Source organism: Zonotrichia albicollis, chromosome 6 (genome assembly GCF_047830755.1).
Source record: "Zonotrichia albicollis isolate bZonAlb1 chromosome 6, bZonAlb1.hap1, whole genome shotgun sequence".
Lineage (NCBI taxonomy): Eukaryota > Metazoa > Chordata > Aves > Passeriformes > Passerellidae > Zonotrichia > Zonotrichia albicollis.
In genome coordinates, this window is record NC_133824.1 from 18,718,362 (window position 1) to 18,741,742 (window position 23,381).

Below are 23,381 nucleotides of genomic sequence, written 5' to 3' on the forward strand. Positions count from 1 at the left end.
AGCGGGGGGAGGGGCCGGGCGCGGCGCCAAGCGGCAGAGCGAGCACGAGCAGGGAGAGTGCGCAAAAGGGCGGGGCCGAGCATGCGCAAGGGGCCTCTTCCGGTCGGTGTTGCCCTCCCGCATGCGCGCGTGCGGGTGGGCGGGCACGCGGAGGGCGCGGTTCGTCCCGCGGCGCGCACGTGCGTGATTCGGCGCGCGTGGCGCCCCCCCGCGGCGGCGCGCGATGGAGCTGGCGGCGGCGCGGCGCGCGGTGCTGGCGGCCGTGCGGGGCACGCGCGCCGCCGACCTGCCGCGCCTGCTGCACTGGATGCGCAACACCCGTAAGCGCCGCACAGCGGGGCCGCGACCGCACCGCACCGCGGGCCTGGATCGCCCCGCCATGCGGCAGCCGGGGCCGGGGGAGGGGGGAGCGGACCCTGGGCGAGGGGCGGCGTGCCCAGACCGGGGTACCGCCCCCTTCCGGGGGCACGCGGCTCTCCGGGTACCGGCGGGTACCGGCCCGGCGGCTCGGCTGGAGCAGAGCGCGGCCGGTGCCCTCCGTCCTGCCCGGCTCCCATCGGGGGCGGCCGCGCTCGCCCGTGCGGGGCTGCCGTGCCCTGCCATGCCACGGGTGCCGTTCCGTGCCGTTACTGGTGCCGTGGCAGGGCCGGTGTTGTGGCGGCGCGGCCGGCAGCGGGGCAGGACGGGCTGCCCCTCAGAGCCCGCGGCGCACCGGGCGTGCGGAGCCAGGCTGCTCCTGCTGCTGCCGCGCCGAGACGGCTTTGGGGCCTAGGCTTGTCTTGTGCCGCAGCTTTACAGGCGTACACGGCAGCCTTTCAGGAGTTTGGATGTAGCGGTTTGAGCTCATTTACAAACGCTGCTTTCCGCACTTGATGTCACCTTAAGTGAACATAGCTTTCTGTTTACTCCCTTGTTTATGCCTGGATGTAATTTCATCAGCGTGCTGCAGTCAAGCGTTCTGTGGCAGATGAAGAAAGGAAATATGGGTCAGTGCAGAAGCTGTAAATTTGCAACTGAACCCAAAGGATGACACGGAAAACCTCATCATAGGCAGTGCGTTAAAGCGATAGTCACATAGTACTCTGCTGAATAAAGTCTAAACCCTGCTTAGTCTCAGGAGGTATGTGCATTTTTCCATTGCAGATAGGAATCTGGAAGACCCCTCCAATTTTGTGGCCCAGTCTCAAGATCCATTTATGTGTGTGTCCTGTTTATTAATGATTGTCTCCTGGGGTGGTAAACCTCCCCTGATGATCGTGTGTTGGCAGAAATTCATCATATGATACAGTACTTCCCCTGCTTTGCTCAGGTTATGCTTCTTGTTTGGGTCTTTGCTCCAGCACGTCCACTTTAGGGCGAAAACAACTTCCTAAGGCAGCACCAACCCACAGGGCCCGTGGCACAAAGGGCAGCTCTGACAGCCAGGACTTGTCCAGCTGTCCGGGTACTTGGAGCTGCAAGCTCACTCCGTGTTGCCCTGTGGTTTGTGGCTCCCGCCGTCACTCGGATGGAGAGGCAGGACCGATCCTTCTCAGGGGGAGCAGGCCCTCTGCTGGATTTGCGGGAAGAGAAGCAGCTGGGAACAGCCTTTACTGCCTGTGACAGGCACGCAGCCCTCCCTCCCAGACGGGCTCTTTCCTAGGAGAGACATTGCCAAATGTTCCAGAGCATCTGGGAGTCGGCCTCCACGACTAGAGCAGACATGGGCCTCCCTAGAACGTGAAGGCTGAATTTTGATGGAAGCAGTTAGTGTTACTTGCAATTAAACATTCTTACTTTCTGTGTGTATGTTCACATACCTATGTGTATATCTATCTACACATGTACTTGTCTGCATGTATATAGACATAATGCTAAAGCAATCTGCTATGAGCAGTACTGCGTCCTTCCAGTTCTGAGGTCTTCTCTGGACACTTCCTTAACAGTGCTTGGGTTACTGTAAATAATCTTGTTAGAAGTGGTTTTCTTCTATCCCATATGCTCTAATATATAAAAATCTCATTGAATTCCTCATGCAATCTTTCCTATTGATTATTCACTTAACATAAATCATTGCAGCTCCTACACACTGTATTAGTTTGTGTGGTGGTGTGCATATAGAGCTTTCTCAGCTTCCTGACCCCTTTACAGATACAGCAAAGCACATGGGAACTTACTAGTGAAACTTGAAATTGCTGAACTGTTTCAGTTAGGAAACTAATACTTACTGTTTTCTCTGTTTGAATTCTATGATCATGTTTTACTACTGCCATAGGAATTTTCAGCCAATGTTTTGAGCATAGTTTATGTAGACTCCAAAATCCTTTTTCAGTGAATACATTTTAATATTTTTTTTTATGTTACAGCTTCCAAACTTCCTATAGATGGTTTCTGTGAAAGATGATATGCTATGGTCACTAGCCTTTATTATGATCTCTCAAATATTTTTTCTGAATTTTAATGATCTAGCTTTTTGCCTAGGTCTTTCAGTGAAAGAATTCATATATTCTTGCCTCATATTTGCTCTTCATAGTTAAGATGCAACCTAAAGAGTAATTTAGGTTCCAAATCTTTAACTACTTTGTGTGTGTGGTACATCTGAGCAATCTGTGTCCTTCTATTTTTATACTGTTTGCATCAATAGTGATGGCTGCTGCTTCACTATGTGCATCATCTTTAAACATAATTAGCTTTACAGTTGCCATTCAATGGCTTTTCAGCTCAAATGCTGCAGATCAGGGAACAGTGGACAGGGCAGTCAGGATCAAGCAGCAGTAGTAATGAATATAATTTCATTTCTGTAGTCTCCTTGTGAGGCCATCTTCAGAATCTTTTTTGGTTTAGGATTCTTTGCTTACAGGCTTGGGCTCTGATAATATTTTATGCTAATTTTCTCTTTTAAAAAATGCTCATTGTTAATATCCTGGCTGTATGCTATTAATAAGTATTCTGAGAAATCAAGTTGTACTTTAGTAATCTGCATCCTCGGCATTTGCTTACATGTTGTGATTGTATTTTGTGAATTGCTGATGCAGTATAGAACTGTAGGCAACCACATTTGTTCCAAGGTGTGTAAGTTGGAATGTGTGACTTAGGCTAATCTTATTTCCCTGATTGCCACATTTGTGGAGACATTTAGAGCCTGTAGAATTTGGCCTCCTGCTAATGCTTGTAGAAGTTGCCAGTGGAAAAATATCAATGTTTACCCAGTTCTTGTGCTCTCTCAAGGTGCTGCAGTCTCCCTCTCTAACATACATATATGTTTACATGTAGATATATGATAAAAGAGTGGAAATTAGAAAGCTTTATGCCTATGTGTAAAGACTTTTCATTGTTAAACAATCAATATATGTTTCACTGCCTCTTTGGGTCATTAACCTGTTCCTGTTTTTCTGATCTCTTTTGTCTGGATGGCTATGTCCTGCTTTATTTCTAGTTTTCACCCTGATGACAGGACTAGAATGCAAGATCAGTATCTGTACCTTACTGGTTTTATTTTCTTGCAGCATTGGACAGTAAGTGAGCAGAGGCATTTGTCCTGCAGGTCACATTCCTTTAGCTTTTTTGCATTTTCCTCAGAGATGCAAATATTTTCTGTGATGTCCCTAGCATAGCACTCTTGATGACGCTTCTCTTAGTATTGTTTCTCTGAGCTGCTTCTGTGGCTGCATACTGGCAGTAACTTTTAGTGTGGCTTTTTTTTTCCTCTCCGATTTGTTGTATTTGAATAATTATACTGCCCATTTTAATGCCTAGCTAGTCCTGTGATAATTAATAGTGCTTGGACTGGGGATAGTGAAGAGCTGGTAGAGGTTTCTGTTGCTGGACCCTGAATACAGCTAGGGAATGTGGTCTTCTCTCTGTGCATAAAGAAGACTGTTTTATGGGAGACATAAAAAGTTACCAGATCTCTGTACCACACAGAAATAAAAGTCTTTGGTGATACAGATGTAGGAAGGAAACAAAACTCTGATGAACAAAAGAAAAAAAAGGTGGTAGGGATGGGGAGATAATATTGTGAATGAAAACTAGGATAGGATAAATGGAAATAAAAATGGTATCTCCACAGATAAACTGTTTTTCTGTGAGGTGTCAGTTCCCTGCCTTTTCCTCCTGTATCCCATTCCTGTTTCTGTCAAGATGTTGAGCTTATACTTTTACCTCCAGCTGAGGAGAACTGGGCATGGTTCCAGTGTTAGCTGGAGTCAGGCTTTTTCCTTCTTCACACCTCTCTCTGAATTAAATACATGCATCCTTAGAGTAAAGTCCTGCATGAGGTGGATGACCTTAAAGATGAGTGTTGTTGCAAAGACCTTAGTTATTACTGTAGCTTAGTTGGTGTTTTCTCAGACACTGAAAGCATGAAATGTTACTGACAGACTTCCATGGAAGATGTGAATTGTTTATAGTAAAGTGAGCTATCTTACCTAAAGTAAAGCCTTACATATTTTGAACTGAAAGAACATTGAACATATTCTCACTCCAATGATTTCTGACTAACCTTACTTGGTAATTACAGGAATGTAAGTGAATGAAAGATTCTACTAGGGTTTTTTTTCTTTTCTATTTGGGTTTTTTTTTCCTTTTCTTATGAATGTGGGGTTTTTTGTATTGAGAATTTTAGAAATTCCAAATCTTTACGTGTGATGGAATAAGACGTTAGTGTTTTAAGGCAGCTGCTTAGCAACACTGCTTGGCTGTTTCACAATCAGCCAGCTCTTCCCACACACTGCAGTGAGATGTACGTCATTTCACGGTGACTTGCATTCCAGCTTTTCTTTTGAGTTTGTCTTAGATCTTAAAGAAAATTAAATAATAAGAGCTGGAAAAAGGAACAGGAACCTTTCGTGTCTTAACTTTTTTATAATAGCATGATTAATGCTTTAATATCCTTTTGCAATAACGGTGTTCCAGAAGTTCCGGCTAAGAAAACCTGGGTGAAGCCCAAGAGCTAATTCAAACCACTTGGGAAACCCCCCTGACAATCCCCCTCAGCTGGGTCCCAGCATTTGATGTAGAGCTGGGGCAAATTCCCACGTGAGCCTCCACTGCCCAGATTTCTAAAATTTTCAGTAGCAGAAAAGGTTACATTTGGTAAGAATGAATGCTGGAGAAGATAACCAGTGAATTGACCAAGCTATCTGTTTACATGAGCAGCACCACAGGAATCAGGGGAAGTAAGTACAGGAATCTGAATCTTGAGTTTGAGACTGAAGTCACCAAACCACTCTACCTACTGGCACCCACTGAATGCATTTGCTGTACTTAGCGCTTAAATGCAGATTACAAAGCTGTCCCTCAGTCAGTGTCAGTGAAGCACAGATAAGGTGGTAAGACCCTTTACACTTCTTGTGTTCTGTCATGGGGTCTAAGGTTGAAATATTTTTCCATCATGGGTAAATATTACTGTTGTGATACTAACTTCTAAATTTTTTTCAGTTCATGCAACAGTGTAATAAAACACTCTACAAACCGTTTCCAATCTATGCATTTCCTGAGAGAATATGAAGCTAAGATTTCAAAGTGATATACTGGTCTGAATTGTTGATTGTTCCTGCAGTACTCAAAATATTCAATATCAAGAGTATCACTCAAAATAGTAATTGAATAATAATCATTGCAAATCTTCTAATTTAAGGATAAACAACATATAATTAAGTACAATTTTTTTTTTAATGGATGCACTTGTACTGGGAGCAAACCAGCTTTTTAAGAGGTTGGAGTACAATTTAGTCTTGTAACTTGAAAGTTGAGGGCAATCAGTGCTGTAAATTCAGGTTTTTAATAGGCAGGGAGGGAAGAGTATCTAATAAAGTCAACCTAACTGATAATGGAGGATGTGCTGCTTTAGAACAGTGTTCTGCATACAGAGAAGAAACTTTTCATCATACTCTTAGGAGCAGACCAAGTGTGTCCAGCATTTTCTTGTACTTTATTATCTAGGAATTAGCATGTTCTCTGACCTGCTAGAGTTATCAGATTATAATTTTCACAAGAAAAGAAGAGGAAACAGGATAAGAAAAAACTTGATTCTTTAAATGTTTCCTTTCAGTCTGCAGATGAAACTAAAGTGGAACGAGTATCTTTAAAAAGGATGAAAATGTGGGTTTCTGCAATGTGACAAGTATAGTATGTGGTTTTGTGTTTGTGTGAAAAAGAAATTTAGTACAAGGCTTCGTATCCAAATTTGTAGAAGTGATTTATTCAACTGAAATATCCTTTCAGAAGAGATAAAAATAGCATTGCATTTTCACATTAACATTTATTTGTTGAAATGATACCATACCAAAAATCTTTTCCACTGTTCTGTTTGATAAACTAAAATGGGATGTTACCTATAATTGGATGAATCATCAACTGTGGGAATTGGCATTAATTTCCTTTGTTGTGAGAAGTGATACTGGTGTGAGAGAGGTCTCAGGAAGAATACCAAATACTTCTAAGTTGTTAGTCATTGAAATGTAATAATGGTGGGGGCAACTAGGGACTGTGAAACAGTATGAGACTTACCTTGTTTAAAATTGAACTTCAAAGCTTCTTTCAATTAACCAGTGTAAAAGACTTAAACTAATAAAATGAACTCTGGTTATATTTCTGTTGGAAAAAGCCAATTACTTTCTACCAATAACTATGTATGCTTTGGGACAGAAATAATATTTAGAGCTCCTGAGGTACTTGGTATACTGAGGTCACATATTGCTTCTCAAATTATTTAGCCAAAAAGGGCAATACTAAAGTTTTAGGGATGTGGTGCTTCTTCCTTTTTTTGGTTCTCCAGTATTATTTAAAAATGCTGAATTACTAAATCAACCTTGTTTTAAGTAACACAGCTGTTAATATGTGCTTTTCTCTTCTGTGAGTCGGAGTATATATCTAGAGGACCATAAGGTGCTTGCTGCTGTGGTTGCCTTTGCTAAATTCTCTTCTTTCCTTCAGGGACATGTAATCTTCTGTTGTCATTTGGAAATCACACATTGCTTGTCTTCAATCCTGTATTTTGCAGTGCCAGGATGTTCAGATGTTGGTGTAGCGGTGCTCTCTATCTGGTGCGAGGCTTTGTGATGTTTTCTTAGCTTCTGTAGAAAGGCTGACTAGCACCAGGGTGATAATGAGGCTTTTTGCAACGTGTTAATTAAATTTTATAAATGCATGTTGAGTAAATCCAGTGGAACCGGTTTTTGAAGTAAAATACAAACACTACACACTCAGACTTCCTCCATAAACAAATGATTGTGATTCATCTTGCAGTGTTTCATGAACTGTACATTTCTTTCCTGGTTAGTTGTCTGTGCAATGAACACAGGTTGGCTTGCACACTCTCCATTTCATGTTGTATACATTTCATGTATGTAACAGGTACTAAAATGATATATAAAATACTTTTCTACTTTTGTTTCTTCTTTGAAGATTCCTTTTAAGGCGATACTGAGATTTTCAAGAGTGAACAATTTGTTAAACACGAGGGTGGAGTTGATAAAACTGTACCAGCAGAGATGCATATTTTCATATTTGGCACTGGTGTTTCCTACTTGATGGCAATCTACAAATATTTACATACTGCAAAAGTAAATGAGTTATTGTGGTAGCTGTTGCCGTTTCGTGCTTTGACAGGAAGGAGTCCTGACTCTGTGTGTCAGAGTTCAGTCACAGACTATACACACAGGTGTGGAGTGTTGCACACACAGCTTCTGCTCCAGCTGCCATTTTGTCATCTCAAATGCAGTCTGTTCAGATCTCCTTCTTTTTTCTTCCTGCTTATTGTGCTTTAGAGTATTAACTGTTAGTTAGAAAGGAGCACTTCCATTTGTCATTTATTTTTCAGGGTCAGTGTTTCAACATTTTTTTCTTTGAGATGCACATGTGTTGTCCTTAGGACTTGTTTTGTACAGAGCATACAAGAACTCGTGTGTGTCATACTTTGTGTCACAAGGAGAGATCAGAGGGCCCTATGCAAGGTGGTCAGCATTGTGCCAGGTACTGCACAGATTGAACTCAGGGCAGGGAAGGATATTCTGGGTTAGAGGAAGATGGATGTGCTGCCTGTGTCCCACTGAAGGTGTGTGTTTCTGTTCTGTGGAGCTGGAACACTGAATGCTCTGGAGAGCTCTCCATCACTAATGTTGGCCAGGAAAGGTCACCCAGGGCATGAGGGAGCAGATCCTATTGACACACTAGATCTGGGAGGAAGAGAGCTGAAGTTCTGTATTTGCAGTGTGACGTGGCTGGCCTGGTGGTCTAGGAACACTTCCTGCATTTTATTAAATGCTATATATGAATTTGATACTCTTAACAGGCACTATAACAGCTGGATGAGCTCGCTTGCATAGTAATAGTATTGTTTTAAAGCAAGTGCCAGATGTAGAGGCTTATTGCCCACAGGCACTGATCTGTTCAGCTGCCAATATCAGCTTTCTACTCTCTTGTTCTGGCTGTAGCATGACTTTTCCCCTTGCTTCTTCAGAGGTTATCCACCTCAGCAAACTGGTGCCTTGGCACTCTGAGGGCATATTGGGGTGCTGATGGTGTCAGTTAGGCTACAGTTAGATTTGCCCACCTTCCCTTCCCATAATACCTGGGTTTACTTCTGTGTTGTGTCACATCCATAGAAATCTTCCCTGAGCTGATTGGAAAGATCTCTGTGCTTCTGGGATGTTCATAACAAATCTGCAAATTGTTGGATGGGCTGTGAGTTTAACAGGATGGGTGCTCATTAGAGGTTTCAAATTAAAATGCTGCCAAGCTGGAGCTGCTGCATTGCACCTGTTGTGTGGTGTTGCTGCTGTTGCAGCTGCTGCCTGTGTCTGTGTTCCTTGCTGCAAAGTGTGCATCTCTTAGGAGCTGAAGTTCTGGAGAACCTAACTGTGAGCACTTTGGAGCAGTAAATTGCCTTCCTGAAGTATAACAACTACCAGGGGTAATGGCCCATCAGGGCTTTGGAGCATTGCTGCTGTATGTTTAATAAATTATAAACCAAATATATCTTAGGGAAATACAGATAATTTAAAGTTTCTGCTGCTTACTACAGGGGATTCAGGATTGTCTGTTTGGGTCCATTTTTGGATGTGTTGAAAGAATCATTTACATTTGCAGTCTAAAGAAGAGAGCCTTTTGCACCAATGAATGATGCTTTCTCTAATCATATTGTTCTCACTACAGTGCTTAAGCAAAAACCATTTCAGAAGCATTTCATAGTTTAAAGGTTTGCAGGTTTCTGATTCTTATACTAGTCTTAAAATTTCTCAGTCTTTCTAGCATTTCCTGTGATCCACAGGACAGATTAAATAAATTAGCATAGAGAAACTTGTAGTGTGTTCTGTAGATTTATTTTGAACCTGTTTTCCATCAAGCTTTTCTGTACTAATGTTCCCACCTGGAACAGCAATGCTAGCAAACATTGCCTTTTTTTAAAACACCTGTAAAAGCTGTCAGATTTTCTTTTTGTGAGTGATGCAGCAGTCTACATAAAACAAGAAGCAAACCAGAAGGGGTGGAGAAGAGGGGACATACATACTCGTCTCACTTTTAGACAAGACTCAATGGATGGGTTTGGTATATTTTTTCAGGATTAGATTAGTGGCTGCTTTTTGGTAGTGGTGGTTGTCTTTGACAGGTTTGTAGCTTTGAGCTGAGATCTGCCTTTGTTTAGAACCAGTTCAACATCCTTCAAGCAGTGAGATATCCGGACAAAAAGGAATTTCATCTAATCCTTCTTTTGAGGAAAATATAACAAGAAAAGAGCAGAGTACAGCATAAAGCAGATCTTGTGCTAATGCCAGTTAGGAACATCATACTCTTAACAAGAAATTGGGGGATATAAGCAGGGTGTTGGCCTGCAAGATGTGAAAACTCTGGTATGAGCAAGTAAACCTTTAGCTGGAGTTCTCAATACTGCAGGGCAGAAAGGATGAGAGTCCAGGAGATCCACAGGGAGGTGTTGAGAATCCTCACACACTAGGAAAGAAAAAAAAAAACAGGAACAGTCTGGGTAGGCAAATCTTGTTTTTTCTTGGAAAGGAGACTGATGTGACACATGATGAGTCTTCAGGGAAGTAAATAGTTACTGTATAATAGAAAGCAACAAAGTTTGCTATTTCCATTGTGAGTGGGGCAGAAAATACAAAGTAGTGGCAGAGGACATCAAAATCAGTAATTAAGAAGGGTTTTCCTTTCTAATAATAAGGGTAGTCAAGCACTGGAATAGATGGCTAAGGGTGGTTGTACAGTCCCCAGCATTACCAGTCATTTTTAAAAGAGCAGTTTGAAGAAGTAATGACACTTACTGTTGATTGAGCCTTGGAAGAAAAAAGGATTAGTGTCTTCACATGGTTTCCTTCTGAATCATTTTTCTAGATGTCTTTTAAAAAAATGAGCTAAAGTAATGTAGGAATATCCTGGGAAAATAGCAAAAAATTACTCTGTGGCTTTGCAAAAATGTATTGGTTTACATTTATTCCTATTTTCCTTCTCATTTGAAATATTTTGATAGTTTAGGTGATGTAAAATGTATTGTGAGTTGAACTGTTGAACTGTGCATTATCCCCAATTTTTTTGTACGTTTATTAGAAAGATCATGCATATAAAAAGAAACTTGTATTAAAAAAAAAGCCTGCATTCAGGCAACTATTGAGTTTTGTAATTTCTCCAATAGTTCAAAAACATCTTTGATGTTTTTTATATCTTAAACTGAAACAATATCACTTTGGTGGCAGCCCAGACCATCATATGTGAGTTATAAATTTATAAATATGAAAATAATTTGAGATCTCAGAAAAGTAGTGCATTTATTTTACGTGGCAAAGTTATTACAATCCAAATCAGTCATTGGCTGGAAAAGCTAACAAAAATGCATGTGAATAAAAAACCTTATCCATCTGGTGTTGTTTATGTCTTGCAACTGTATTGTACTGGTCATCACTTAGTCCACATGATCTGCATATGATTGTTCAGGGGTTTTTGTTTGTCTTGATTTATAGATGACTTTGATGAGCTTGTGGTGAGTAACAATGATGTTGTGCTCAGAAATATCGCTGAAGATTTGCGGAATCGTTTACCCATCGAGGCAATGTTCACTTCAGAACATCAAGCTGTTCAGAAAGTAAGCTAATTGTTATGGTCTGATTTTTGACTGAACCACATCATTTATTCTGATGGCATTTTAGCAGTAGTTTATAATAGAAAATGAGCATGGATTGACATATAGGAAATCTCAGTTTGGTTCTCAGGTCTGTTGCTCTATGTTTGCATGACTCCAAGAAAGTTGCTTCATAGTTTTTAATGCTTTGATCATATGTTATTTGGGATAGCTTTCATTCTGTGTGGTATGGCACCTGTCACAGTGATTCTTCAGTGCTAGCTCCATAATAGACTTTTAACAGCCCCCTTAAAGACAGCAGGAACATAAGGCCAGTGTTTGCTGTTGCCATAATGTGGGCAGCCCCGAGATGATATCCAGCTCTTTTCAGATTCTCATGCCTCAGAAACAGGTGGGCTGTGAGTCCTGTGGGAGGAGAGTGCACCTTTCCTACTTGACCTGTCAGTGTGCAAGGAAAGTTAATGCATTTCCCAGAAAAGTGATGTGTGGCTCTTCAGTGGGAGAAGTGGATTGGCCACATGCAGCAAGCCTGGAAAAGGGAGGAAAGATAAGTAGGAGGATGAAGATTATTCCCCTTGAAATTATGAGAGGGCAGGCATCTCAACTGGTATATTTTTGATTGAAAGTGACACCCATGTTAATTAGGGGTGCTTCTAGATAGAGGCATAAGGCACAATGATGGAAACAGTCAGTTGAGGCTGAGAAGCAGAATTGACCTTTCTGCTAAGTTTAAGTTACATTCTTCTCATTAAAAGAGGAGGAAAAGCTTCTTTTACCCTGTATGTTCTCTAGCCAAGCAAGCACTAAAGAGACAAAATTCACATAGGCCTCCCTACTCAGGTATCAAAACCAGTTTGCTTTTGTTTGTTGACCACCACTTACTGGTTATCTCAGTGGAATTTGATAACCCAGTTTACATGCAGGATTTCTGTAGCTTAATTTTTTTTTTTTTTTTTTTTTTTTTTTGGTAATTGTTGCATAGGGAAAAGTGTGGATCTCGGGGATTTTGGGAAAGGTAGGATGGTGGGACAGTTAACATGTGACAGTGTAACTGAAGTTAAGAGACTTGGTTATGCCTTTCTAAGGTTTTGTTCCTCTTCTCAGATACACCAGCATCCACTGCCCATGATTCATGTTGATGCATTCCTTTATGATGATGATGATGTTGATTCATTGTGTGAGGAGGGGAAAATGAGTAGGAGCTACTGCACAGAGTGTGGCTCATACAAAACTGCATCTTTAGGTAAGTGTTCTTTCGGGAACATGAGAAACAAATTGAGTTTAACTAAACTGGTTTGTGCAATGACTCAGCTGGACATGACAACATCCAGCTGATGGGGGATTTTGTCCAGACTGCTGCAATATACAGGCCAGAATTATTTCTCATAACCAGTGGAAGGAGGCTCCTACACATGTAAGTTGAATTAATTTGCAGTGTGAGTGACAATTGTTGCCCACAAAAACTGGGCAGGTTAGAGGCAGGCTAATGTACCACTGGAGAGGAAGATGCAAGAGGAAGACAATACTGTAGAGTCCATGCAGTAGCCTGCATCTCCTCTTGCATGCTGAAGAACAGTGGAAAGCACCATCTGTCTTAAAGCTTGTGTGTGGTGGTACAGATCAGTGCTGTTGCCAGTAGAGCACAGCCATGGAAGGAATAGTTTATATGGAGAACATTCCATTCATTAAAACTTTGGAGTTGAAATTAAAGCTGTTAATATGTCTGCCCACAAAAAGTTTTGCACAAATTGTGTTTGCTACGTTTCCTTTTTCAGTTAAACAGTTCCAAGATACTTCGTTTTGTATTCTTTAACATACTGTGCAGAAAAAGGTAATTCAGTTTCATGAAGGATTTCGAAATTCTCCATGTAAGGCAAGGAATCCTCAGACTTGGGACAGGCTTCTTGGCTGATTACCTCTGATCTGCAAACCCTGCCCTAGTGCACTAGTGCAGGCAAGAAACCACACAAGGTTTCAGTGAAGATAATACTTCAGGTTACTATTTCAATGGTTAATTACACAGTAGTTAGTACTGCCCACCCAACACCTTTGTTCTGTTCTTATTTCCCAGAGTTTATTTCGCATTCCTTTTCCCTCATGGAACTGAAGTTTCTTTATCACCATGTACTGCCTGACCTGACAGGAAAGGTAGTGGTTGACGTTGGCTCCAGGCTTGGTGCAGTGCTATTTGCGGTAACTTCCAGCACAGGAATTCATATTTTTTTACTGTGACAAACATTTTCCCTCTTTTCTGACTGCCTACTCTCATTACTCAATATTGGATGGGTCATTCTGAGAGGCACCTCTGATCTGCCTCTCTGAGAAGTGTAAGGTGCTGTTTACTAGCAATTTCAGTTCTTCCTCTGTTGCTCACAAGAGGGAATAGAAATGATCCTGCTTATGGAGAGGAAAAGTCTGTTGTCCAACAGAGTAGCATATTGCTGTCACACATGCTGCTCTTTTGCTCATTCCTGCTGTCTCTTTCATGTCAGTTTGTCCTCTTATGTCTTGACCATGCCTATATATTAGTTATGTTAAATTCCTTTATGAAGCTGATAAACTGTTAAAATATACAAAGGAACACTTTGATATGTATTTGTCTCCAAAAACATATTGTCCTGCGCTGCATTTTAAAATGCACATAAAATACTTCATCAAGAAACTTGAGTGCAATTTTGATTGCTTTTGGCATGGCTGGTACAACATATGGCCAACAGCAATGCAAAACACACATTACTACTTTCTTAAAAAAGTCAATGTGTGTTTAGGGCTCAATCTTGCAAACACTTGAGCATGTGATTTTACTCATTTGAATAGTCTAATTTTGGGATCACTCAAATGAGGAAAGTTACTCCCATTTGTAAATATTTGCAGCATTGGGTCCTTAAATGGTAACACTTTGGCTAGGCTGATTTTTATTTTGAAGTATTCAAATGCTTGTATTATTATAGTAGAAGATACTTTCAAAGCACTCTTTCACAAAAAGAGTTCTGCTTTGTAATATGGTCTTGCCTTGGAGGAGGGGTGACTTCACAGGTTGCTTTTCTACTCTCTGAGTAGAATGGTTTCAAAAAACCTTGAAAATGAAGTTGTACATGTGGATCTCAGATATTCTGTATCTTCAGCATTGTTTGTCTTTGCCATTGTTGGCAAAGTGTAATTATTCTGCTCAATGGAGACAGTGGCACTTAAAGCAGTATCTTTGTTAGGGCACTGTATGCTCAAGTATTTGTACTTCTTTTCTCTAACATTTCCAATGGCTTCCCCAAATCTAATCCCCAAATCTTAGCCCAAAACTGAACTATTTTTTGGGCTTAATATTAAGTGATAATGTAGCTTTTTGTTTTTTGCATATATACCTGTATGAAGCATCTGAAAATGTCAGTAATACAGTAACTAAGAGAAGCTGACAAAGACTTGGTATCAAAATATCCCACTATATTATTGGTATATTGTCCTCCATTTTCACTCATTTTGGCTTTGTTATGTCTCATGATTTTTTTCTTTTCTCTTGATATTTTCTTCTTCAATTCTCCCAAGTAACAAAAATGACATGTAGAGTCTTTTCCCTTCACACTATTTTTGTAATTTGTTTTGTACATACACCTTTTTTCTTTCTTAGACTATTTTCCATCTGTTTTGCAGTTCAAGTGAACTTGGAGCTTTCCCTTTCTTGTTTTTTTGATGTGCCATTTTGGATCTCTTACTAACATTTGTGACGCTTAAGTAGGAATTGCCAAATCAGGAGCTTAGCTTTGAAAAATACTTCAAATCCACTGAAAGACATTTCTCAACTCACTATTTTAAAATGTTTCTCTAATCTTAACGCGTGTTTAATTCTCTTCTTTTTAAATGAAAAATTTGAACTTGTTTTAAAGGAATCACAGTTACTGAATTTCCTTTTCCTAATGTAGGGTTATCTTTATAGCTCAGCTTCCCAGCTGTATGGAGTAGAAATGAATGCAGACTTTTGCCAGTTGCAAGAAATCATGATTACAAAGTACGAGTTCATTGACAGAATAAAGGTAACCAAATATATGTTTTAGTTTTTGTATTTTTAACTACTGTGTACAAGGTATCTGGTTTGAGTGAGTGGCTGGTAAATCAGCATTCTGAGAAGTTTCTGCTTTAGCTTGTTTTGATCCTAAACAAAGGCTTTGCATTAGGAAATAAAAACCTTATAGTAAAGAGGAAGAGGGAAATTATCAAAATATCAATCACTTAGCCTTTTTCCTGACTGGACTTACCCGTTGGCTCACACAAAACAGATAAATCTTAGCCAATTCTCCCAGTGAAATCAATTGCCACTCACTTCTGTGAAACTGAGTGTATAGAGAATTTCTGTCACAAACACTAAAGTAAATGTCTGTGATTCACTTTTGTTAGCAGAAAAATGTTTTTAGGATTTGCAAATTTGCATCTAAGGATACCTAAAGGACTTAGAATTATTCATATTTCCTTTCATAGAATGCCAGTGTATATGTACCTTCCACAAACAAAATGGGTTTCAAAGAAAGTGCTATCATTATGGGAATCACTTCTCTAGTTTCATTATGGAATAGCTACTAATATTTTAAAGAGGAAAAAAAAATTCCTTTCTGGACCAGACCCATGATTTTATTACCAGCCAAAGTTGGTAAGTAGAGTACGCTGAATAGAATACTGGCTTTAATCCTGTGTTGTATGCACGTGCTCTTGAATGGAGTCACACAAACTGCTGAGTATGGTAATTTCTTGGGTATTAAGGTAACCCAATTTTAACCTAGAAATAAGTAATAGACATATTTAACACAGGGTAAGCAATAGCAGTGGGTTGCTCAATTCAGTCACAGTTGCTGACAGGTTATCCATAACCTTTGGGTTTTGTGTATGTTTTATGTTCATAACACTTTACTGTGATGAAACTGAAAGTACAGTTAGGAGCTCTGTCAAGTTAATTCAGTGGAGCTGGAGATCTATAGGCATGCTTTTCAGCCCTGTATATTTTTATTATAAGCTTTTATGTATTTTCTTCACACCTTGTAATTCTGCTGAAGTATTCATTTTGGAGCATAAAGATAAGATAATAGGTTTTCAAAGCAGTGCCGGAGGACTTAGCTATTTGAGTCTCATTAAATGCTAATTTAGTCATGTGACTCCTGTTATCACACTGCTTTGAACATTTCAATCTTATATTTTTATTTCACCCCCAAATGAATTCTCTCCAGAGGTACATACCAGGTTGAAAAATTGTGAGAATCCAGATGCTGGTCATAATTCATGGCTTAAGTTTGAAAAATATTTTAGAGGCTCTTCTACATAGAGATTGTTTTTTCAAGATATTCTGAATTTTTATTAGAATATGCTCCTAAAGGATAGCAAAGTGAAATGGTATCTTTAGTGGCTAAATCTCTGAGTGAACCTTGTGTTTCTTTGATCAACACTTGGTTTTTTAAAGTACATAGAGGGTTGCTCAGCATCTTTTGCCATTTGAGGAAACATTCAGCTACTGGGAGGAAAGTAAACAGTTCAACAGATCTTAGGAAACTTGAGACCTCAATTCAGAAATTGCCTGTAGTCATGAAAGGCTTGGTGTGTATTCCACTGGATGACTGGGCAGTTTTAAAATCAGTTGCTGCCTCCTCTGTTGTGCCAGCGCACAGCCAAGCAGATCAGAGAGCTGGTTCAGCTGAAACCCAACCCAGCAATATTGGGGTTTTGACTGGAGCAGTATCTGGGTCTGGCTCACTGTGCAGCCAGACATGCTTATGTGGTCCCAAAGTCCCCAAGAGGAATGAGGATATGGGCAGAATGAGGTGCTTAGGTCACTTTGGTCAGTATGGTCACCTACTCTGTAAATGCAGAGTAATTTCAGGTCAAGTCTTAAGTCAATCATTCAGGTCAAGGAATCAACATATGTTAAAGATTTTCCAGTAGTTTAAGCATCTTTCTGAATTGTGGTTTAAAATAGTAAGACTGCCATTAGTATCCTATCCTGTGCATAGGGTTATTCTTCCCCAGATGTAGGACCCTGCATTTGCCTTTGCTGAATTTCAGAAGGTTCCTCTCTGCCCATGCCTCCATAGTATCAGCCACACCTCCCAGCTCTGTGTCATCAGTGAACTTAGAGGCCACATCTCCCCTTCATCCCAGTCATGTGTGGGTAAATTAAACAATACTGGATCCAGTACTGAGCCTTGGGGGACACCAGTAGTGACAGCTTCCAAGTAGACTCTGTGCCAGTGTTTATGACCCTCTGGGATCTGCCATTCAGTCAATTCTCAGTCCTCACTGTCCACTCATCCAGCCCTCACACCCTAACTGTGCCTGTGAGGATGTTGTGAGAAACAGAGCTGAGAGCCTTGCTGAAGTCAAAGTAGACAAAATCCACTGATCTCCCCTCACCCATGCAGGTAGTTGGTTCATCACACAAGTCAATCAGATTTGTTAAGCAGGACTTTAGTGAATCCATGCTGACTACTACTTATCCCTTCAAAAGATATTGCAGTTTGCATTTCTCATTAGATTTGGGATGCATAATAATAGAATATCCTGAGTTGAAAAGGACCCACATGGATCATTGAGTCAGATTGATAAGATTTCTCTGTCTTTAAGAGGAAATCAAACACATCAGAGTGTTAATGAGCATCCATATTCTCCTGTCTCACTTGTTTTGAAAAATGACATGATGTGCTAATATCCTTTTTGGTAGGTGAAAGTAGATGAAATCAAAACAGCTCCTCTTGTGCTGACTGGAGAGGCAGCTGTTTAGTAGGATCCTGCAGTGCCACTGAGCATCCTGCCTTTCCAACATTCCCAGTCCCAATATGCATTGTGAGAATTCAGCTGTCAAATCTGGGTCTGTAGTGTCTTTTCTAGCTATAATCCTTCAGTAACCCACTGACCCTATGAGATGCCTTTTATTATCCTCAAAATAGCTTCAACTAGCTTAACTTCTTTCCTGAAATCACTGGACATTTGTGATAAAATATAGGGAAGTTGAATGTAACAACATTTATGGCACATAGTTCTAAACAAAAATTCAGATGTACTTTATTTTACTTAGCATAATGGATTGAGTATCTTAATTAGAAGAGTTAAATCTGATTAAAAAAAATTGAAAGGTTATTATGGTTGTATATGTGAGTTTTATCTACTGTGAAGCCAGTGAAATACCTGGTTTTGTGACTGGTTCAAAAGGGTGGTAGCAGCTGCTGTATTAGGCTGACAGGCTTCATGACTTCTCAAAGGCTGTATTTGTCTCTTAATTTATGCCTTGGGAAATTTCTCTCCTTCAGGTGGTTCATGCAGACATCTGTACTCAGCCCTCACTTCTGCAGAAGGCTGATGTTGTTGTAATGAATAATGTCTTTGAATATTTTCTTGACAGACAGGAACAGGCCAGGTAAGCTCTGTGTCCAAACGAGTTACCTATTTCTTTGTAAATATCTGTGTTACCTTGTGAATAATGGAAAACCTTAAGGTTGTGCTTTTTGAAGGCATATACATAATTTATATAAGGAAATTGTTTCATACTGTCTACATCTAATTGTTATACTTAACTGCTAAGGTGTTCTGGCAGTTGTTTATTGTTGAACCCACTGCTGCTTTGTTTACCCAAACCTTGGCTTGAATCCTTGCCCTGATATTTTAAATAGTATCTTGCTGCTAAAGAACCTGAGATTACTGTATCAGCATAAAGCCTAATCTTCAGAAGTAAGAGTCACTGACTGGTGATGTCAGAGCTTTAATATATACAGACAACAAAGCATGGTTCTGAATGATACTGCTAAGAGATATTTGTAAGGATGTGGTAGCAAACAAACATGTGGCTAAGGTTCTCTTTCAGGTACAAGGCACTCACAGATGAGCTTTTGCTAAGCCAGCAACATCCGTTTAAAGTGTAAATAACTTGATCATCCTAAGTTTAGAATGGGCAGTCAGAAAAAAGGAGTACCTGTGTCTCCACTTGGTCCCAGCCAAGTCTGTCATTCCGTACCAGCTTCACCTGCTGCCCTGGATACCAGGTGATAATACCAACCAGACGGGCACAGAGTGGATGGGTGAAGGACAGTGGGGGTTTCAAAATGCCAGGAGATTTATTTCTAGGCACAGGACTGAGAATTCATTTGATTCTGTCATAACTTGGGAATAGTGGTTTAGTGTTGCATTAGCATGAAGACAAATGACATTTGAAGAATGCTGGAAATTAAATTGTTTTTAGTCTGAATTGCTGTGCTGCAAGAAATGATCTTACTTGCAAACTCAAAAAAAAAAATTAAAAAAGGAATGCCGGAGGCTGTATTAAAGATGCCTTAAGAGAAGTACTTTGTCACGACTGTACACGAAGTGTGTACATAAAGAGAAGCTTGTTGTGAAGGTTAATAAAGGACTGCACTTCAGGACTGGATTTTCTTCAAACCAAAGGGGCCAAATGTCAATGTTTAGTCCTTGTTCGTAGTGAAGGTCTTGACAATACCAAATGATATGCATGTATGTGTGAGAATTATAAAGTTACAAAACCTAACATTATAAGACCATATATTCCCTGTGTTTTTAATTCAAAGCTTGATTTTATTACTGCAAATACATTTGCTTAGATATTAATAATGACTGATAAGCATGTATTGCAAGTCTTTAAGCTTAGACTACCTCTGGCCAATAAACTGCAAGTGTTAGATTCATTGTATATCAAATATGTGTGTTTTGTCCCAAAAAAAAAACTGGTCACCTGCCTTTAAATATGTTTCAGAGCTTGGGAATTTATTGCTTGTAATGTGAGGAAAAGAGGGTCCTTATTAGTGACAGTTCCAAGTCTTGAGGAATCACTTTCAAAGCTCCAGGTAAGTTCCCTCAGCCTATTTCAGCTGACACATATTGTTATTTTCTGTTAAAGTGGCATTTCTGTAGTTGAAGTTAGCTGCTTGCCAGTATTGCTGTAAGGAAGGATAAGTAATTTTGTGCAGAGATTAAAAGGTGGAAGACTCAGGATTCTGTTTTGAGGTTGACCACCAGCACATCTCCCTGTACGCAGATTGTCCTCGAGTGAAAAGGAAAATCCCAGCCTCTATCAGCAGGCTGCATGAATCATTCTATTAACATGTGTATTAATGAGGCACTGTGAGCTTTTGGAAGTACAGATTAGTGAGAGATGTGCTCTCCCAACTAGCCAAGTGACTACCATCAGGCATCCTGGATCAGTTACATGGCTTTAAATTGCAGCTGGAAGCAAACATAAGAGCAGTGCCTCTTTCAGAGATGTTGAATGCTCTGTGCTGGGCCACGCTCTGCCCTCTGTCTGTGCTGCCATCGGTCATCTTAGATCATGTGTGTGATACCTGGGCAAATTATGTGGCCTAGCTTTAGTTAGGAAACAAAACACTGATCAGACATGACAAGGTTATGTATATAGTGATTTTCTCACAACAGTAGTTAGTTTTGGAGAAATTGAATCACTTGTTGCCTGGATGCTGATGGGTGAAGTAGATCCTCAGCCTCAAAACCAGCAGTGGTGTCATTTGAACTTTTCTTGGAGCATGCTGTAGTCACAGAGCAGCTGAGAAGCCCTTTGTAGCCTTAATACAATGCTCCCTGTGTGTAAAACAAGAAAATACCTGTGATTCTTCCATTATACTATTAGCTGCTCCCTCAGCACATCTGTCAGAATGTCACCCTTTGAATTAGGGTACACAAATGCATAAAGGCAGTTGTAATATGCTAACAAAATATCTAGACTATTGACTGAGATAATTTTTAAAGTTATCTTTATTATGTCCTATTTGAGTTAAAATGGCTTTTCCAGAAATTAATTTATCACTGCCATATAATTTGGAATGACTAATCTCTCATATTATGTCTTGCCTTCTTAATGTTGAAACTCCTTAACCTTGAAATTCCTGCTGTTTCTTAACATGGTGTTGATTTAAGGATCTGCTTTCCTTGTTTCAGACAGATGTACAGCTCAGTCAATGGGTTGAAGAGGTGCAGCTGAACTATGATGTGTATGTGGAAAAGGATGTTGACAGAGAAGCGCTCGAACAGATTCATTTATACAAGATTCTCTAGTACCTGGAAAAATTTACTAGTATTCTTATGATATGTATTTTGAGCCTAAAATGAACTTGGATTGATTTGTGTGAATAAATCAGGTCAAAATTAATATTGTGGTTAATTTGAATGATGTATGTGTTTTTTAATGAAAAAGAGTCTTTTGAAACAAGTTTTCTTACTGAGGCATTTTGTCTCAACAGGATATTTTGACTTTTAATTTAGGAGATATCCTCATGGTTTTTTTTTTTTTGCAGAAATGTTAAAAAGAGCATCTATATAGCAAAGCTAAAAGAACTTTTGTTCATCAGTAGCATTATGCACTGCCAATGTTTGCTAAATATATCAAAACTAGGAGCAGTGAATCCTTATTGATGTGAATGATAAGAACGCATTTAGCGTAATATTACATAAAAGCTGTAGTGCTGTTTCATTTTGATATAAAGCATTTATTCTTATCAGTAACAATATTTATTAACAGCATTATCTTTGCTGTTCCTCCTGTGGAATTTTTAGGTTTTCTCTCCAGGTTCTGCTTGATAAGCAGATTATCTACTGGCATATGTTATGAGGGAGGCAAGTTCATCCATTTAGTTAGTTGTCCTTAAGGTGGGTATTAATATATAACACTGAAGGACACCGAGGAGCCATGGAGAATTAATACAGCAAATCCAGGATGATGGAACTCTTTTCCTGCACTTCTTCTGTGGATGGTAGGAAGTGTAATAAGGGGTTAAGAAACTGAAAATTCTGAACAGGTGTCATGGCTTAGCAGAGGCTTGGTGATGGCGTAAAACAGTGGAAATTCGTAACAGAGCCTCCTCAGAGAGAAAAGATCCACATACGCCCACCACATTTATATTTAGATTTTACGTTCTAAGGATGTAAAGCTTTTAGTCAGCTGAAAAGTGTTTTGGGTTTTAGCAAACATTAACAATCCCAAGTGCAAAAATACTATCTTCAGGAGTTTTGGACTAAGCATGTTGTGAATTTAGAAGCACTGTTAAAAAGTTTGCTGCACAACTTATGTCTAGTGTAAATGGGAAAACATTAAATTGGATTTCAGTCTTCAAATGATGTACAGGTCCGTGACTTTGATAATACGTGCTGTAAGCAAAAAGGATCAGTGGCCTTTAGGCACTCACCAACTCAGTAAATAAATGGGACTGTAGAAAGGATAGTGAGTTTTAAGAAGTCTTACTTTCATGTCCTGTTCAGAGTGGCAGAGGATGTTTTAACTTGAGTGATGCTGAACTGCTGCTTAAATACTGTGTTGAATCTATTCTTCATGTGTTTAAAAATATAAAAAGATGGAAAGCTTTTCTTAAAACATTAATTTTATTGGTCATTTGGTTGTCAGTGAGACAGGTGCCCCTAGAATAGAAGCCTAGGAGAGGCCAAGCAGCAGCATGGAGGGGTAATGCAAGGCTAACAGATCTGATAAGGAGAGAATAAAAAAGAAGAAAAGAAATGCATGCACAGTTCAGAATGAGGAAATGAGCACTGTAGTAATCAGTACAGTGGAAGCTGTGACTGAATTGTGGTATATAAATAGGCTGCTATAAAAGGAAAACTGAATGGGTCATGAAAAGCTACTTCATAACCCTACTACCATATGAGAAGAAAACACCATGTTGGAATGTTTTTTACTTTTTCCAGAGGTCCTGAAAGATCTCCTGAATCAATTGTCAGGACTTGGGGCTCATGGTACTGGGTATGATCTGTGCCCTGCACCTTGTTTTAGTAATATGGGAACTACAACTTTCATTGCAGTTGGTTCTCCTCTTCATGCTGAGTCTTCAAATACTTTTTTTGGGTGTTGATCTCAGATTAAAAGAATTTCAATAGACTGGAGCAGATCACCAGCATATTTAATGACATCTGTATCCTCTGACTGAAAATAGCATGCACGCATCTGGAGCTCATATGTAGCAGAGGGTGTAAAAGGGAAGCTCCCCCTGTCTTTTTTAGACATCAGGAGAAACTCAAGAGGTGAGTTAAAGCTGCTGAAATATATGTTTTCATCTCCTGCTCTTGATGGGTCCTCAGTGAAAATCCTCACATTGACACATTCACTGAGAGGAGGTGGTGGTAATTCAGTTTGGTTTTATCAAACTCATATTAAGAGATATATCTCCTCTGTCCTTTTAGAAGCCTCTTCCTAACGTGACTTCCTAGGGCCAGAGATCACAAGGCCATTCTTCTGGATGTTATGAGCTGCCTAACTCACCTACTGAAGAGCTAGAAACAATGAGTGTATCAACAAGGCAGTAATTGTCTCTTT

General features: G+C 39.9%; 1 protein-coding gene across 4 annotated transcripts; it reads left to right on the forward strand.

The window, feature by feature from the left end:
* The first annotated feature begins 112 nt into the window (after positions 1–112).
* Positions 113–22,171, forward strand: LOC102072047 (uncharacterized). Of its 4 annotated transcripts, none has more exons than XR_012580760.1 (9): positions 113–320; positions 10,953–11,074; positions 12,176–12,314; positions 13,143–13,264; positions 14,986–15,096; positions 18,349–18,455; positions 18,888–19,077; positions 19,803–19,893; positions 20,999–21,046. XR_012580760.1 is itself a non-coding variant. In XM_074542687.1 (8 exons), the coding sequence occupies exons 1-8, from the start codon at positions 224–226 to the stop codon at positions 21,113–21,115; spliced, it is 906 nt and encodes a 301-aa protein (XP_074398788.1). In that variant the 5' UTR covers positions 118–223; the 3' UTR covers positions 21,116–22,171. The 4 variants fall into 4 exon arrangements, 2 of the variants coding, with proteins under 2 accessions (XP_074398788.1, XP_074398789.1); XR_012580761.1 differs by having other exon boundaries at positions 114–320; positions 18,900–19,077; XM_074542687.1 differs by lacking the exon at positions 18,888–19,077 and having other exon boundaries at positions 118–320; positions 20,999–22,171.
* The last annotated feature ends 1,210 nt before the right edge of the window (positions 22,172–23,381 follow it).

Coding starts and splice junctions, on each gene's coding strand:
- LOC102072047 (XM_074542687.1), top strand. CDS start 224: ATGGAGCTGGCGGCGGCGCGGCGCGCGGTGCTGGCGGCCGTGCGGGGC. Junction 12,315..13,142: donor ATACAAAACTGCATCTTTAG/GTAAGTGTTCTT, acceptor CTTATTTCCCAG/AGTTTATTTCGCATTCCTTT. Junction 18,456..19,802: donor GACAGACAGGAACAGGCCAG/GTAAGCTCTGTG, acceptor AATATGTTTCAG/AGCTTGGGAATTTATTGCTT.